The 17,325-nt window shown below is 35.6% G+C and overlaps 2 protein-coding genes across 3 annotated transcripts in view; one reads left to right on the forward strand and one right to left on the reverse strand.

The window, feature by feature from the left end:
* The window catches only part of coq4 (coenzyme Q4 homolog (S. cerevisiae)), a 6,704-nt gene extending 961 nt beyond the window's left edge, over positions 1–5,743 (forward strand). Inside the window, exons 2-7 of the mRNA XM_024298830.2 lie at positions 1,606–1,761; positions 2,823–2,919; positions 3,005–3,107; positions 3,185–3,314; positions 3,531–3,624; positions 5,360–5,743. Coding sequence (XP_024154598.1) covers positions 1,606–1,761; positions 2,823–2,919; positions 3,005–3,107; positions 3,185–3,314; positions 3,531–3,624; positions 5,360–5,537 — 758 coding nt within the window. The 3' untranslated portion in view covers positions 5,538–5,743. The remainder of the gene's footprint in view (positions 1–1,605; positions 1,762–2,822; positions 2,920–3,004; positions 3,108–3,184; positions 3,315–3,530; positions 3,625–5,359) is intronic.
* Positions 5,744–7,367: 1,624 nt separating this feature from the next.
* bspry (B-box and SPRY domain containing) lies at positions 7,368–14,388 on the reverse strand. 2 transcript variants are annotated; one of them, XM_024298829.2, is made up of 7 exons: positions 14,026–14,388; positions 13,463–13,561; positions 10,255–10,485; positions 10,114–10,139; positions 9,914–10,038; positions 7,844–8,208; positions 7,368–7,738 (listed from the first exon to the last, which is right to left on the reverse strand). In XM_024298829.2, the coding sequence occupies exons 1-7, from the start codon at positions 14,353–14,355 to the stop codon at positions 7,673–7,675; spliced, it is 1,242 nt and encodes a 413-aa protein (XP_024154597.1). In that variant the 5' UTR covers positions 14,356–14,388; the 3' UTR covers positions 7,368–7,672. The 2 variants fall into 2 exon arrangements, with proteins under 2 accessions (XP_024154597.1, XP_024154595.1); XM_024298827.2 differs by having other exon boundaries at positions 7,368–8,208.
* Between the last annotated feature and the right edge of the window lie 2,937 nt (positions 14,389–17,325).

Below are 17,325 nucleotides of genomic sequence, written 5' to 3' on the forward strand. Positions count from 1 at the left end.
TTAAAAAGGGCCGTGGGTAAAGTATGATAACTTAGCACCTTTTTTCATTGTGGTCTGATTTTAAATGTATATAAACAGTGTAACATATGCACTAAAAACAGATAAGATCAAAAGAAAGAAATTTAAACCAATTAATCTTATATAATTTATTTTGTCTATTTATAAGACCATCTTTTATAATTTTATTATTTTTTACAGATTAACAATTTTTAATGTCTTCCTTGCACCTATTCCATATTAATATGAAAAGTAGATGGCAACATTAGAAAGTTCACCCTGTGAATTATTTTTAATCACTCATACTTCGTAGAGTCCTCAAATTCCCTTTAAACTAGTATTAAATTAAGCTTATGCTTTATTTTTGACTTAACAGATGAAAATTGCTCATTAACTTTTATTTTTATGAAGTTGCACTACATCATCTTCTTTAATGGTGGACTGACAACCTCTGGTCTCCAAGAAGTACAAACAATTTTACCTGGAGGAGGTGTGGTCAGTCAGTAAGAAGGAAATCACTGTAATTAACTAACCAGTAGTGACCCAACATAATGATTGTTGGGTCATAGTAACTGGACTTCCTTGAAACATTTTGAAACACGTGCATAAGCAGTAAAACATTTCAAGGAAGAGTATTTTAAGTCCACTTGCTGTGACTCACCTTCAAGACAACACCACCTGGATAAATTTAAACCTTCACCGACCATACTGGTTAGTTTACCTAGATCCTAAAAGCAGAAGGTTCATAGGATTATACACAGATCACGAGTCACAAACCTCAATTGTTGTTTTTTTATCCACACCTACTCTCAAGCCCAGTCTGCATGAACTATAATTATCTCAAACAACGACAGTGGTGTTATTTAATTATGAGTTTTTATAGGACAGCAAATCTGGATTTGCAAGAGTTTTATTTAATAAATGTGTTATATGTACGAAGGATTGTTCCGGTAATTCCATAAAGTTTGCCTCTTTATCACTTAAAGAGGAAATTCATCATAACTGTTACTATCATACTTAATTACCGGTAATTGAAAATGTGACTAATCTTTATTACTAATAAAATATGATGTGAAACTTTTTCCAAAATGTAGTATATTATAAGCGTGTGAGTGTAAATTATATATATTTTTTTTAGCAGAGATGATAACTTTTTTTATTCCTAAATGTTTTGTTCCAAGTTGGTCAAAGTCATGAGGGCTCAAAAATATTAACCAACACTTCTAAAGATTTAATCTAAAGAACTTTCCCAATTTATTAAATAATCTTACTTTATCATTTTTTATTTTCATGGGAAGTTTTCATTGGGAAACTTTTTTTCTTTTAAAAATAATCACATCTTTTAAGGAATATTAATAGATATGTTTTTTTAATTATTATATTTAATAAACTTTTCTGCAGCATCCTAATCTAAATACAGCCATGTTGCTTTTTTGATTTTTTTTTCTTTTTTTGACATGTTCAAAATGAATTTTTCTTATTTCAGTTTTTGCAAACCAAAAAGCGCCATGAATAAATTAACAAAAATCTTAAATGTTTCCATTTTAGGATAATCTTTACTTCATTATCCTGTCTTTGTCCAGGTCGTAATAAATGTACTTTTTTCAGCTCCGTTTGTCCACCAGCTTCATACCAGTCGGGCTGATCGTTCTCACAGCTACTATGATGGCCTTTACCACGGACACATCCACACTACTCCCTTTCAGAAGGCCTTGCTGGCTGTTGGCTCCGGTGTGGCAGCTCTGCAGGACCCATATAGACACGGTGAGATTTTCTACACCACATTGCATTTATGATTAGGCTTAAATATTCCCACATTTAGATTTTTTTCCCTTTTTTTACAAAATAAATTTAGATTATCTCTATTTTTTCTATATAACTACCCAACTTATAGCAGTAACATATATTTTTAATATTAATACTAAGTATTTCATGGTAGAGCTATAGCAATATTTAATGTTTTTAGATGCTATTTAATTTATAAATAACAATAAAGAATTTGGGGTTTAATCAAAAAATGGAAAAAAAGATATTAAAGTGGTTTTCTCTCTTTGAATAAAAAAATAATTGAATAAATTTAGCTTTTTCTGAAGGAAAAAAGCGGCACAACCCACTTTTTTCCTTCAGAATCTGCTGGAATTATGTTGGTCAGGATAAAGATTGAAAAATTACAGTAAGTTAAAGATTTTTTTTTTGTTTAAACATCACCGGCGATGCCTCAGGTGTTAAAGGTTTAACTTGTTTTGCCTCAAAATAGAACAGAAAAATTGAGAAAACATTATAAAAAATGTTTAAATTTCATGTTTTGCCAAGAAAAGTGGGAAATAGTTTTTTCCCCACCATCATTTACCTGAAGTTTTGTCATCTCGTATCCTGTTCTCACACACTAGCTAACAGACCGGAACATTCGTGTCATTTATTTCATTTTCACCAGAAATGTGCTAGAAAAAGAAATGAGAATAAACAGCAACCCAGCTGCTACATCTGAAACCTCTTTTACAGGAACACACATTGACACCTGTCAGCTGACAGTCAGTCATGGGTTTAAAGTACTCCTGACTACAAGTATTTGCAGCATGCGACCTCTTTAGTTTTGACTTCACCAAACTATGCCATTTAGCTTAGGAAAACCTAAAGGAAATGCTGAAGTTTCTGGAAACAATTGGCAGAAAGTGAAGCTGTATAACATAGAATACTGTGATTATTGGTACAAATGACTCCATTCTATAGGAAAGTGGAACTCTCTGATCAGACGGGCAGCAATGGCGTTCAGATTTTTTAAATGTGTGTTATTTTTGTTTCCATGCGCCGCTCTGTAAACTCAGACATGGTTGCAGTGCTCGGAGAGACCACAGGTCACCTCGCTCTCGTCAACCTCAGGGACAGAATGAGAAATGACCCTGAAGGCTACACCATCCTGACGTAAGTCACTCTTATCTCAATCTTTCAAATTATAAAAATACCTTCCTGTTTTGACGTCCTGATTTAATGTGAAATGATCCTCCAGAGAAAGACCAAGGATCCGCCTCTCTACTCTAGACCTGAAAAACATGGCCTCCTTACCGGACGGGTCTTTCGGAAGAGAATACCTCCGTTTTCTGGAGGACAATGTAAGAGTCAAACACTGTGAATGCTTCTTCTCTTGTTACTTTACGTTTTACTTTAATTTGTCCTGTTTGTGAAACAGAACGTGACCCCTGACTCCAGAGCACAAGTGAAGTTTGTGGACGATGAAGAGTTGGCCTACGTCATGCTAAGATACAGGGAGGTTCACGACTTGTTGCACACGTTGCTGGGAATGCCCACGAATATGCTGGGTGAGTGTGCATAAACAATGTCATGAGACTATGGAGATCTATAACACCTTTTAGGGTACATCTCATTATTACAAAGTGAATAAATGATTATTAGTCAGCTAGAGTCATGTGATTGGTCAATGATTGGTGTGATTGGGAAATCAGGGCTTTCAAAATAAAATCAGTCTTATTATGTTTTCTTACTAATTCCTCTTTCCTATGTTTCTTTCTTTATAGGTGAGGTGGTAGTGAAGTGGTTTGAAGCGGCACAAACAGGTCTTCCGATGTGTGCTTTGGGAGCTGTGTTGGGCCCACTTCGACTTAATGCAAGGTGTTGGGAGCATGACATTATATTCAATCCAACTGTATTTGTAATCTATGGAGTTTGTGCGTAATTCTTGATTTGTAACTCATACAGTACATTTTGTGTGTGACTGTGTGCACTTGCAATTGTGTATTCACTTGTACAAAAAAATAAAAAATTCGATTTACACATGCACATCTTTAAATTATGACAGCTTACAACTAACTACACATACAAATCATTAAAGACTATGCATAAATTGCCTTAAATACACACTCAAAACCACAAATCTGATTTGAGACTCTTTCAAGTCTCCAAGATTTGTGTGTAAATGTTGCGTTTATATACTGTAGTAGATTCCTGGGTCATCAGAGTTAGTCAGATTTGTGCGTAAATGCAGTTTTTTGTGTGTGTATAAGGCGATTTGTGTGTACTTTTAAAGATTTGTAAGTGTGGTTTTAAGCAGGTGCAATTTTAAGTTGTGGATATGTAAATTGTATTTTGTATTTTATTTATTTTTTTGCATTTTGTAATTTTTGTACATGTGAGTAAACGATCGTAAGTGCACATAGTTATGCACAAAATGTATTCTGAGTTACAGATCAAGATTTATAAACACACAAATACAAGTTACACACAAATAGGCAGACACAAGTTATAAATGAGGAATTACTCGCACACACAAATCAAATGAGACTATATTCTCTCCATAGTGAGCACTTGTGCCAAGATAGAAGGCTACAAAAAACAACATCAAATGTAGGACAAATAAAATTCAGTTCATAATAGCATAAAAAATCAGTAATTAAATAGTGTCAAAATGAATAAAAAGTAAAAAATTAAAATAGACTGATAAGAGTTTTGTGACAAAATACGATGAAAACAATAAACATTTCCAATGAAAAGCCAAATAAAGGCATGGGTTATGAGAGAGGTCTTTCTGATGCAGAGTGACAGATTTTGAGTTGAATAGTTCATATGATATGATCATGTGATCGGCTGAGAGGGATGTCCTGGAAACATAAAAGTAGTTGCAGATCTGAAAGGTGAATAGGTGACAAACCATGTATTGATTTTTAAAGTGAATAAAATGTGCCTAAAAAAAATGAGCAGCCAGTATAATGAAGCTAAAATCAGGAAAACAAATCAAGAGAGCATATTTGTTTTCCATATGCTGTAGATTTTTATGACGTCAACTGGAACATCAAATGTTTGCTCAACATATTTGCCTCTATGTACAGAAACTAAGCAGGTGCTCATACTTTGATAAAAATTAATATTTGATCTTTGGTGCTCATTTTTACACACTGACCACTCCAAAAAACTTAAGGGAATTTATGTTTTATGCTAACAATGTTAGAATTTTAGAGTTTTTATTTTCAAAATATCAAAATAAGTAAAAACATTTTTTAATATATTTTAATTATTATTGAGAGCAGTTAGTTGTTGGTGACGGAAAGTGACCAGCATCCTTTGCATTGTCGTAAAAAAAAGCAATTGAATGAATTAATGATTAGTTTTTTTGCTACAGAGCCTTCTATTTCCCAACTGTTCATAGTAAGAGGAAATCACCTGCATGTACAAGAAAGATAAACCATTTTTTCCCAACTGTAAATCATTAAGCCTTCCTCAATTACAATTGGAGTTTCCCATTTTTAATAAACCTGTCAGGCTGATGCAAGGAAATACAACCCATTATTGACTTTAACTGCCGTGTCATAACCAGGTTGTATTTCCTGTTTTTTTTTTGTGACTCTCACAGCCGCCTACAATCACTGTTCACCTCTTTGGGTCCTTGGGCTCTGCGGAACGGCAGGGGAGCGCGCTGCGTCCTCAACATTTTCTATGAGAGACGATGGGATCAGAACCTTGAAGATCTCCGGCAGGAGCTCCACATCGAGCCTCCTCCTGTCACACTCCACTCCCCACGGAAGACCTAAAATAACTTCAGGAAATGAGGGTTAAATGTAGAAGAATGTTAATATCTCATGATTGGAAATATTTAGAGTATGTTGCTGTGGAATTGTTTATGTAAGGATGTTATTAACTGGAGAGGAAGTGGGGAAACTCTAGTCTTTGCCAATTATAGAATCCAGCTTGAAACCTACGGATAAATAAAGTAATGGATTTTTACATGTGCTGGGAACAGGTGTTCTCGCTCACTTTCCAAAATATTTGTTCTCAGAAACTATAGATTCTAATTAGAATTCACCTTTTCATATTGTTTTTCATATGCTGGTATTTAGTTTGGCTTTGGTTTGAAGTTGCATGGACTTCCCGACACACCCAGCCCTTTTCTAAACCCTCTTAATCCCTTTTAGAGTCACATGGCTGCTGGAGCCTATCCTACTGTTGGGCAAAGGCGGAGCACACTTTACTGGTTGCCAGTAAACCGCAGAGCCACTAATCAATCTATGAAGTATGTTTTTGTGGGAGGAAGCCAACCTGCCTGGAGAAACACCATTGACTGTATAAGTATGAACTTCCTACTTATACAGTCAATGAGAAACACACACACACCACACAGAAAGGTCCCATGCAGCCGGGATTTGAACTTGGGCCTTTTTCGCCGTGAGATTAGGGACCTAACCGCAAACTGTGGAGCCCTTACTTGATGCATTTTCCAGACGTTGGACACATTTGAGACAAACGTAACCCTTTTGGTGACATTTGTAATGATTAAATGTATTTTTCATAAAAATTTAAAAGTTGGTATTTGATCATTGTAAATCATTTCAGGCTAAAGTTTTACAAAATTCAACAGTACAAAAGGGAGGGGGGGAGTTCTTAAATATATTATATATTTTTTTAATCGAGATCTTTTTTATTTTAAGAAAAAGGCACATTTTTATTTTCAGAATTCTTTCAATTTAAAATCTAAATTTCTTTGAGCATAAAGTTTTAGGGCAAGTATTTGTTTAGAATTTTTTGTTCATTTTTAATTTGGAAAGGTACATATTTATCATTAACTTATAGAAAAGTCAAGTTGTCAATTATAAGTTGCCTTCAGAAGCCCTTGTAAGGTTATAAGTGACTAATTTGGAACATGTGACTGAAATTATGACCCGAACCCCTGGAATAGAAATTATTTCACACCTTCTAGAATAGTAAATGACTCATTCAACCCCTAAATAGAATGGCTAATATCGTTTGTGTGTGTGTGTGTTTTAAAGCTGGTTTTGGGTGTGAAACTCATTTCATGGCTAATGACTGCCACGTAGGATTTAGTGATATGTTTGACATTACTGCCCCCTAGTGGTTTTCTGAAGAAACACGTCTAAACTCAAACTTGACATGAATGTGGTTTAAAAAAAACAGAAGTGTTCTTTTCAAAAGAACAATTTCTACTATAGTTATGTGTGGTTTTTTTTTAGTTTTGTGAACTAGGAAAAATATTTTGGAAATATTTATAAAACAGTTTTGGGGGGTTTTAAGAACTTTTTTTAAAATCAACATTACTGGAACTATACCCAAAAGTACTTTTTACTTCTATTTTTCATTATTACCCTTATTCACATCAGGATTTCAAACTATATTATTTTAGTTATAGCAATATTTGGGCCAGATAAATGGGGTATGGGTCTCCCTGTGCCAGTCCTCATAAAATACAAGGTTGTGTCAGAAAGGACATCTGGTATAAAAACTGTCAAATCAAATGTGTGGATCAGTTAAAGGTGATTCGCTGTGGCGACCCCTGAGGGGAACAACAACTGTAGTGAGATTGTTAATCCCCAGTATAGATTGTCCAAGAAAAAGTAGTCAAAAAGGAGTCATGAAAAAATGTTTATTCCAAAACATGCTAATTGTTGCTATCATCTCTAAACATTGGTTTTTAATATTTGCAAAGCTGCTTTAAACATATTAAACTCTTCAGTTGGATTTTTCATTATCTATAAAAAAAAAGGCAATCATTTTTGAAAGAAATATGATTATCATACAACAATTTTTGCCTAAAAACTATTACAAAAAAATCTACAAAAATAAATACAAACTGAAAATGTTTGGAGTTTTCATTATTGCACTGGTCTTTTCTGCTCATCTCACATTAGACAGAGTTTTTTATGTTGCTTCCAGCTCAGTGCAGAATGGTGATGCTGTCGTCCGTAACGGCACAAGCCAGCAGCAGGGGGGCGCTGAACTGCTGTGTGGTGGAGAACAGCACAGCGTCAGAGTCCGGCTCATAAAATAACAGCGTCTGACTCGGCCAGTCCAGCAGCAGACCGATCTTCTGCGGCCTCTTCACCACCTGCAGGGGGACCTTCTTCCCCGCGTGGCAGAAGGAGTAGTCTCCGTCGTAGTGGGACAGCACCCAGGACTGGTTGTTGTAGCCCAGCCGGGCCTCATTCCCAGAGCCCTTCCGCTCCAGAGAGGCGTAGCAGACCCCCACCTTAAAGGCCCCGCTCTGCCCCACATCCAACACCCAGGTGTGGGTTCCAGAGGACATGAGCATCGAACCCAGAGCGTTGGGCCAACAGTCGAAGCGTGCCGGGTCGTAAGGTAGAGACTGGCGGGATTTTTTGTGGAGGAAAGTCAAGGTGCAGGAATCCTCCGACAGGGAGAGGAGAGGACTAACCGTGCGCTCATCAAACTTCAGAAGTGGTGATCCATAAACTGTGGGAGGAAGGCAAAGGTGTTAATATTTAGGGTTAGACTGACCTCGTTAAACATTCCTCTGTTAACTCCTTTATCAAAAAAATAGAAACACTCTTTCAACAGGACTATTTATTCCAAATAAAACACAATCAGTAGGACATGAAGAACCTCAGTGAAACAGAAAAGCTTCAGTCACATGACCTCCACTCTGCAGGATTCATGCTTCAGCCTTCACAGTTCCATGAAATAATCAATTTTTTTCTCCCAGACCCTAAAGTCTGGATATGCATATAATTGTATGAATTATATTTCTAAGGTTTAAAAAAGAAATAATATAGTAAAAATAGTTCATAAAATTACCTTTGTTTTTGATTTTTTAGCTAAGAGTATTTTTTCTGACAGTCACAAACCTGTTTTTTGCCCTAATATAGTTAAATATTTTGCAAAATGTTATCATCTCCACTAAAATAAATACCTTTAAACTGATAGTCAGACACAAAAATAGTTTCTGATCTTAAAAACATCTAAAGTTTGCTATAAATGACCAAAAGTTTTTAAAATGATTTATGAATTACTTTCCCATAATATCTCAAAGAGAAAGTTAGTTATAATGTGTTTACTTCCTTATATGATATTACTATGTAATTTTTAGAAATATTTTAATAAAACAAAAATAATTGAACGTTTTTACATGATTTGTTCAGAATTCAATTCAATCCAATTTTATCTATAAAGCTCAATATCACAAAACAATTTTCTCATTGGGCTTCATACCGGTAATTTTACAAAAGCAGAAAGTTGGTAATAAAATATGATATAATATAATAATAGCTTGTTGCTAAACTAAACTAAACAGACTAAACTAAACTGGTTATCCCTGCCCTTAGACCCTCCTTTTAAATAAAAAATACAAATACAATAGTTAAAAAAAAGGTTTAGATGATAAAAGCAAGACTTTAAAAAACACTTGTTCAGAATTTTAAGAGATTTTATCAAAAACCAAAGCAGGTTTGTATTTTTTAACAGAAATTATGTGTCTGATGCCTCTAAATTAGCATGAGACACAGGAGTCACTTGTCATCTCTCTAAAGTTTTCTGGATTCATATTACTGCATAAAATAACAAATTAAATATTAAAACATATCATAATTTTTTAAACACATGTCCCACTAAATGACTATGTAGTTTTACATTAAAAAACGCAAAGGCTAAGTTGATCTTTGTAAGTTTTACGGTATTTATTTTTTATTTTGGAGACTAAAAAAAGACCATTTAAGGCTAAAAGTTTAAAAACTTTCAGCATCCAAACCTCTTCAACACAACTTTTACAAAAGCACTGCCAAATGTTATCAATGTGTTGTAAAGAACATTGAAAGACAATGGAAAAATTAAATTAAAAGAAAAAGATAAAAGAAAATCAACAATACAAGTGACACAATAATAAAATAAGATGACAGAATACATAAAATATATTTATAGTTTCTAAAACCCAAAACCTTAAGTTTTAAGATAAAAATGTTAAAATCAGACAGAAAAAAAGCCAATCTGACGCAGAGTTAAATCAGATCTTATTTTCCTTACTAAATAAGTTGCAAGAGAAGATAGAAAAAGACAGACCTCCTACAATAACACCAAAGAGGGTCAGTCACAAACTGAAGCAGAAGGTTGTTTACCACCATCTCAGCATCTAATAAACTTTAGAATCTCAGCATTTCTTACAAACCTTTTGGTCCCAGCAGCAGCGCCGAGGCCCACAGGCCCCTCAGAAGTTTGCTGTCACTGCAGGCCGTGTTCAGGCTAAGCTGCTCGGTGTCACGGGGCTCCCCGACCCCCTCTGCCTCCTCCATTCTGATTCCAGCAGAAAAATTCAACAGGATTATTTCTATGCCAACAAAAGAATACTAAACAGAAAATTCTATGCACCTTTCAGCAATCTCCTCCAAGCTGGTCTGAAAAGCAGAGCAAGAGATTACTGTCTGTATCAGTGCTGCTGTTATGTGATTGTGCGTTCCTCTACAGTCCTCCCACCACCGCCTGCAGCCTAAACCTCCCGCGGTCTCTCACCACCAGCTGTGCGTCTGGAGTGTGCGTCAGCGTGTGCACCAAGTGGGAGCGCGTCTGCGTCAGACTCGTCAAAGCCTGGTTCCAGTGGGCCCTCTGGGTGAGGAGGCACTGCTCCACCCGCTCCTCTTCCCTCTGCACCTCCTCGAGGAGGCGCTGCTCCTCCTCTTCCAGGGCTTCACGCACAGCGCTGATCTGGGCCAGCACCTGCTCCCTGGTCCTGCTCGCCGCCGACTGGATAAAGACGGAGAAGGAGCAGGTCAACATTTAGATAGTAGTCATCTAAAGCATTTAATCGAAATGTAAAATATTTTTATTTTAAATAAAATACTACTACCTGCCTAGGGTGTACCTCACCTTTACCCTACAGTAGCTGGGATAGGCTCCAGCAACCCAGTGAGCCCAAAAACAATTAAACAGGTTTAGAAACCGGATGGATTGGCAGCAGATTCACCCTTTTAGATATTTTCAAGTGGAAATACTGTAATATATGATTGTTTTATGCCTTTCACACAGTAAATATCTTGACACTTTATAAGCCGATTTAACAATAGATACAAATCTTTGAGCTCAGCAACTCATGTGACTATTTTGCTTAATACTGTTTAGCTTCTGTGACGACAGAATTTGGATTTTACCCGTTGGGTTCAGAAGATGGATGGAAATAAATGGTTTTGTAGGTAGTAGGTAAAGGAAAAGTTCTCCCCAATAAACTTCACATTATGGGAAAAACACAGATGGAAAAATTATTTCTGCTTTACAAACTTTCTTGGTTGCTATCCATTTTTAGCAAGAATGTCGATGGTTAATGCAAGTTTCTACATTTATAGACATTTCTGAGCTCTATAAACAAAAGGTACACTAAGCACAAAATGAGTGATACATTAAACTATTATTGTTTCTTAGCAAATGAGGCCAAACTGTTAATAACTCACTTTTTTCTTATATTTTACAAAATTTTAAACATTTTAGTAAATTTTTAAAGGATCATAATTTAATAGTATTGGTAAATTATTATTTTTTTATATTGACTAAAATATATTTTAGTGGATAAATTAACAGCAAGTAGAATGCTTATGAGGCTAACAAACAATTAAATTTATTATTAATGAAAAACAAGATAATAAACTATATTTTTGATAATATGTTAAAGAAAATTTGCTTTTTTCGTTATTTGTTCTTTACTTTGGTCTAAAAACTGACAATAATCATAATAAATAACACTTAAGGAACTAAGTTCTGCAGGTTTAGTACCAGCTCATAAGAAAGTTACTTTTTCTCATGAAAATACTTTTTCTCGCATTTAAACACTCGTACTTCATAATAAATCTGAGAAAATGAAAGCTAGAAAAAATGTGCCAACTTTTAACATGGCATCATGTATCAGTAAAACACCAATGATTTTGCTTTTGTCTGAGAGAAATATCATCATTTTAAGTTACAAGTTTTTCTGACACATTATATTGTCTTTAACCTGTATGCTGGTAGTATCAATGACAAACTTAGTGAGGGTCAAACACGTGTGTGGCCACTAATGTTAAAAAAATAAAAAAATAGCACTGCTGGAGTTTCACTTGCTCTAAAATTGTACATAGATGATAAAAAATAAAAACCTTTTCTTTTTTTCTTTCTTTCTTTTTTAATTTTTATCACATTTATTCATTTAGTTGAAGTGGTTTAATCCAAAGAGAAAGACAAAGTTCTGTTTTTTCTTTTTTTTTCTTTTTTTTTTTTAATAAAAATTGATTTTAAGTAAATAACACTTTTAGATAGAAAGAACAAACAATTGCGTCATTTCAAAGCTGACAGACAAACACTGTTTAGCACAATTTTACGTAATTTTTTTTTAGAAATGTCTTACATAACTGTATTTTCATTTCCTCTCTTAGATCGTTCAAAAATCAAAGTACAAATGCCAGTAGTCCTGCCTGCGGAATCCTGCACAGGTGCTTCCCCACATTCCTACGGACGGTATTAAAAGAGTTATGGATCATTCCTCTCTTACAACCTGGTGAAAGTTACATAAAGGTCACAAGTACTTCATTAAATGCTGTTTGATTATAAAGGTAATTATGATTTTATTCTTCTAACTTATGCTAACTCTAAAGCTAGCTTTTCACAATGGGTATGAGATGTAGAGCTGCAAAAGATCTTTTCTGCCTGATTAAAGTTGCTTACATTTCAATCCTTAAAAGAAATTTTAATTTCATCCTAATTATTTGGATGGAAACTATATATATATATATATATATATATATATATATATATATATATATATATATACCCAAGGAAGTGACTATTTGCACGTCATTTCTAAAATATGCGCGGCCAGCAGTGAACTTTTTACTTTTTTCGTGGCCACACTTGTTATAAATGGTGAAAATATGTGTAATAATAGCCGCACTTAAAATATTTCCTTTGCTGATTGGTAATCATTCCTATTTTTACAGTTAAAATACCCCATAAAACAACAAATACCCCTTAAAACAACAGCAAAAAGCTTAGGAAGGAAATAAAATATACGTATGGGTGATGCAGGAATGTGCATCTTTCCAAAAACGTATTGCCTATGGGCAACATGAATTACCCTCTGTTTGCACTTAAAATGCGTGTGAATAACATCAGCCATAATAAACCCGTTTGAAAAATTATCTGGTGATTGATATTTTCTACAAAGCCCCCAATATTGGAGGATATCATAAATTTGAATTTTGATTTTCGAATGATCTAAGAGAGGAAAACAAATACAGTTAGGTAGGACATTTATTAAATTAATGTACAAAATTCCGTTAAAATTGGTAAGATTAACTTTTACTATTTACCTAAAATTGTGTTAAACAGAGTTCAGATTCAGCTTTGCCAGGCATAACCCGTAAACTGGAGGTCACCTTACACACTGGTGAAGATGTCGCCATTTTGTCTTTACTGTGAAAAGCGTCTATTATGCTAAAAATGCACTTCTATTGTTAGGTTAAATTGGGCTTTTTAAATGATTTAATTGTGTTCAGAGATTTTATATTTTAACTGTACCCCCTTGATTTGTCAAACAGGAGTCCTTAGGGCTCATGTGACTTCCAAGAACGGGTGAGTCAGCTAAAATCAGGCATACTTGTGAAACTGGCTCTGCCTGGACCATCATTCCTGAGAGCGCATGTTTGCATGAGCCATGATCCATGACAATCCCAACCGGAGCAGCAGCTCTCTCTCTCACCTGCAGCTTTTGCTCTTTGGCGCTCAGCGTCTGCTCGATGAACCTCTCGATCCTCTTAGCCTGCAGCTGCATTTTTTCACACACGTCCACCAGCTGGTTCTGGTTGAGGAAATAGATTAGAAATGGATCAGACACAGTTCCTGAGCATCCTTAGATGGAAAGACAACAAGAAAATCCAGTTTTCTGAAACACCACTCAGACAATTCAGTAGAGGGAAACACCCCTGGAGAACAAAAAAATATAGCAAACAGTTTCCACACATCTCTGACTCACTCCAATATTTCCTAACTCATGGCTAATGATTAACAGGTTAGTAAAAATACACGTTTGTTGATAAATTTAGAGAAGAGTCACTTCTTATTGGAGGTAAAAAGAAAATGTATGATTGAAAAAGTCAATATTTTATTTTTAATATATCAAGATTTAATCCAATTTTAGTTTTTTCATGTTTTGTGAAATGAAACTCAAATATGTCAATGTTTTATTTCTTTGAGACTACATATATGCATTCTGAATATATATATATTTAGTTTGATGTGTTGTTTGGCCCAATGCGCGCTCACCCTCACTGCTGTGACCCTGGTGGCCAGCGGGGTCACCGCGTGCCCGCGGCACGAGCCCGAGCTGGCGCACTGAGAACACACGGGCTTCTGCTCGGTCCCGCAGAACCAGTCCAGCTCGCTGTCGTGCTCCACGCACAGCTCGGCCTCCGCGGAGAAGATCCCGGACTCGGTGTCGGAGGTGGCTCCGACGGCGCCCCCCGCCTGCTGCGCCCTCAAACCCCCGGTCAGCACGGAGAAAATGGGCTGCTCCAAGTCCATCCTGCGGCCGTTGGAAGCCTTCTCCGTCGCGGCCGAGCATGTTAGATCGCAGGCGGTGAAGCCTTCCGTCATTCTGGGGGAGAGGGAAGAGCAGGTGCACCGGCGGAGGAGGAGGAGGAGTATAGTCCTGTAACACAGGTGTAACAGGTGAGCGGAACACGGAAGTAGCGCCGTCAGGAAAGGTCAGAGCAGTTTCTGCCCCACTGCTGTTCTCTGATTACCGCCTATTCTTTGACGCAAGCAAACCTTTTCAGTGTTTAATCACTCCCAAAGGAGTTTGTTGTGAATCTGCCCTCTTAAATATTACACTTTCAATTTCAAATATTTCTATTCTATTACCTTAAATTAAACATTTTATGATTCTAACTTTTATTCCTTTATTATCTTAAATAAACTCAATAAAAATAGTATTTTTTTCAGTGTTTTTGACATTTTCTAGCATTTTTACCATGATGGAGGACACATATAAAATAATCTAAAAGCAAATTCTGTTTGTAAGTATCTCTTTATTCAAATTTTGTTGGATCAGGAGCAAATGAAATGCTATATTCAGAATGGACACATTTGCTACGCTTAAAATGAACCGGAGTTTGTTTCCCATGATAATTTTGGAACACATTTTCAATCTGAATACACCCAAGCGGGCTCTGGTCCGAGACCAGAAACCGCTCAGGTTGGCTCAGAGATTTCTCAGTCTGAATACAATCTGTGCTCAGAGGGGAACAACTGGGCCAAAAAATTTAAGCAACAGTTGTAGTTTTATTAGGCTGAAAAAATAACTGTATTTCTTAGAATGTTTATTTTGAACAGCGGACGTCATCCTAAAACCATAATTATATTAACACAATGCCATAACACCACAATGATGAGGCCCAGCAACTCACTGAAATGGAGTCGCATATATGCAAGCTCATTAAAAACAACTTTTTTTTCACTGTTTTCCTGACCATCAACATGTCATAACCACTTATGAGTGGACCTTCTTAGCCGTCTTCTTGCCATTAACCTCCGCCGCACCAAAGTCGCAGAAGTGTTGTTGCTGCCGGTGATACAGGTGTTCAAAATTGGTCCGCAAAATATAAGGTTTAAATAAGTGAACTATCCCAAACGACCCATAGTTTCTATCTCTTGTTACTTTGCCTCGCCCTCGTAATTCCTGGCCAATGACAGAAGAGGTCTTTTGGTTTGAAACAGCAAAGTCCACTTGACGGCAGTCTGAATACAGACCGATCTGGACCAAAGTAAGTAGATTTAGTCCAGACCAAATGATTTTTCAAGTCTCAAAACCACCAAAAAACCAACGATTTGAAAAAGCTTGGATTTGTAATTCATCTACTTGCAGACAAATAGATCCATCTACAAATCCCTGGTCTGTCTCAGCTGACATCTGGCTAAAAATTGTACGGCGGCAATATAGGTTTGGGGTGTGAGAGGCTGTAAGCCAGGGGGAGAGCACATTTTGTCACCTTTTCAAATTGGGTTAATATTAATACCCTCACTTTATGGTCTAATAATGGTAAGATTGTCATATGTCTGACATGTTTAAGGTAAAAAATTATGTTGAAAAAAATCAAACAAAACATATGGTATCCATTTTTTTTAACTAAAAGATGAGTATTATGACACTTGGTTTAATCATAGAGATTAGTGATACACTTTGTCTTTAATGAAACACCTCTGTTTTGCAATAGTGAGCTGCACCCAGTATCTGGAAAAATCCACATTCCAGAATATCCTGAAATAAGTATCGGAGTGGATTTTAAAAGGCAAAGTGTGTCATTCTTTATTGACTTGACGTCTTCAACTGAAAAAAAAGTTTTGTAAATGCAACCATACAAGAAATACATAATAAAGTAATGTCAGTGCAGTAGGGATTTTTTTTTTCAGTTTTTAGTACTGCTTTATTTTTGTTGTTTTTTCCTGTGAATAAACATCAAGCTTTATTGACAATGGCTTTGTGTTATTTTTGTAACCTCAGGCCGTTTTGACCTTCACAGAAATCAAAGACTTTTTGTCAAATCTGAAGTCAAACCTAACAGGAAACGGATCAAATCTCAAGAAACTCGAACCAGCAACAAGAACAACAACCCCCAACTGATTGTCTGTGTGTAACTGAATAGGAGTGATTGACAGAAGAGCGTCAGGCCTGCCAGCTCTGACAAGGTGGGCCTCCACACATCAGAGACAGACCTGCCATTGTTACAGCAACATAACAACCTGTTGTGTAAAGCAGCAAACGCACGGACAGAGGTGTTTACAACCGGACATGAAACCGGGGGTTGACTGCACAACAGGAAACTATAGGTGACCTTCAATAAATGTAAAATGTCCTTCTTTTTTTACCAGATTTAAGAGAAATGTCTCCTTGTAAAAGAAGTTTGAATTCTTTCCAAGTTAAACTTTTATTTATTTATTTTTTTCCATGTAAATACACAATTATTCTACATCAAATTGTGGTTGTGCTCATATATTAACTCAGTTTAACTCGAATTCTTTATTTAGATTCAAACAATTTGGCCAGTTGTTTTTTTTGTAAGCTATTTATAAAAATCACTGATGTTTAACATCTTAAAATATACTATTTATTACTCTAAAATAAACTAAACCACAGCATTTCCTGTGTTAACACACTGAAGAGTAATTAGAGTTAATAGACTTTTCAATATTTACATATTATACAAATCTGTAAAAGATGAGATAAGCAAATGCAGTACAGCTGCTGTCCTCCAGGAGGCAATGTTCAATCACTAAGTCCAGTTTTTAAAGAGTGTTACTTGAGCTAATTTAGAAATCAAGGAACAAAAAAAGAACACTAATCTCTAAAATATACAAATTATTAAAATATGTTATTAACACTTGACAGAGAAACCGAAAATTACATTTAATTATTAACTTGCATGAACTTTTTGTTTAAAACAAGGAGTTTTGAACAATAATTTGTTGTTTTTACACAACTGGCTGCAGATTGGAGGGCAAAAGAGAAAATATTAATGAACCACGTGTTTCACCTAGTTACTATAAAGTTACCATAGTCCTAATTGG

The sequence above is a fragment of the Oryzias melastigma genome, linkage group LG12 (genome assembly GCF_002922805.2).
Source record: "Oryzias melastigma strain HK-1 linkage group LG12, ASM292280v2, whole genome shotgun sequence".
Taxonomy (NCBI): domain Eukaryota; kingdom Metazoa; phylum Chordata; class Actinopteri; order Beloniformes; family Adrianichthyidae; genus Oryzias; species Oryzias melastigma.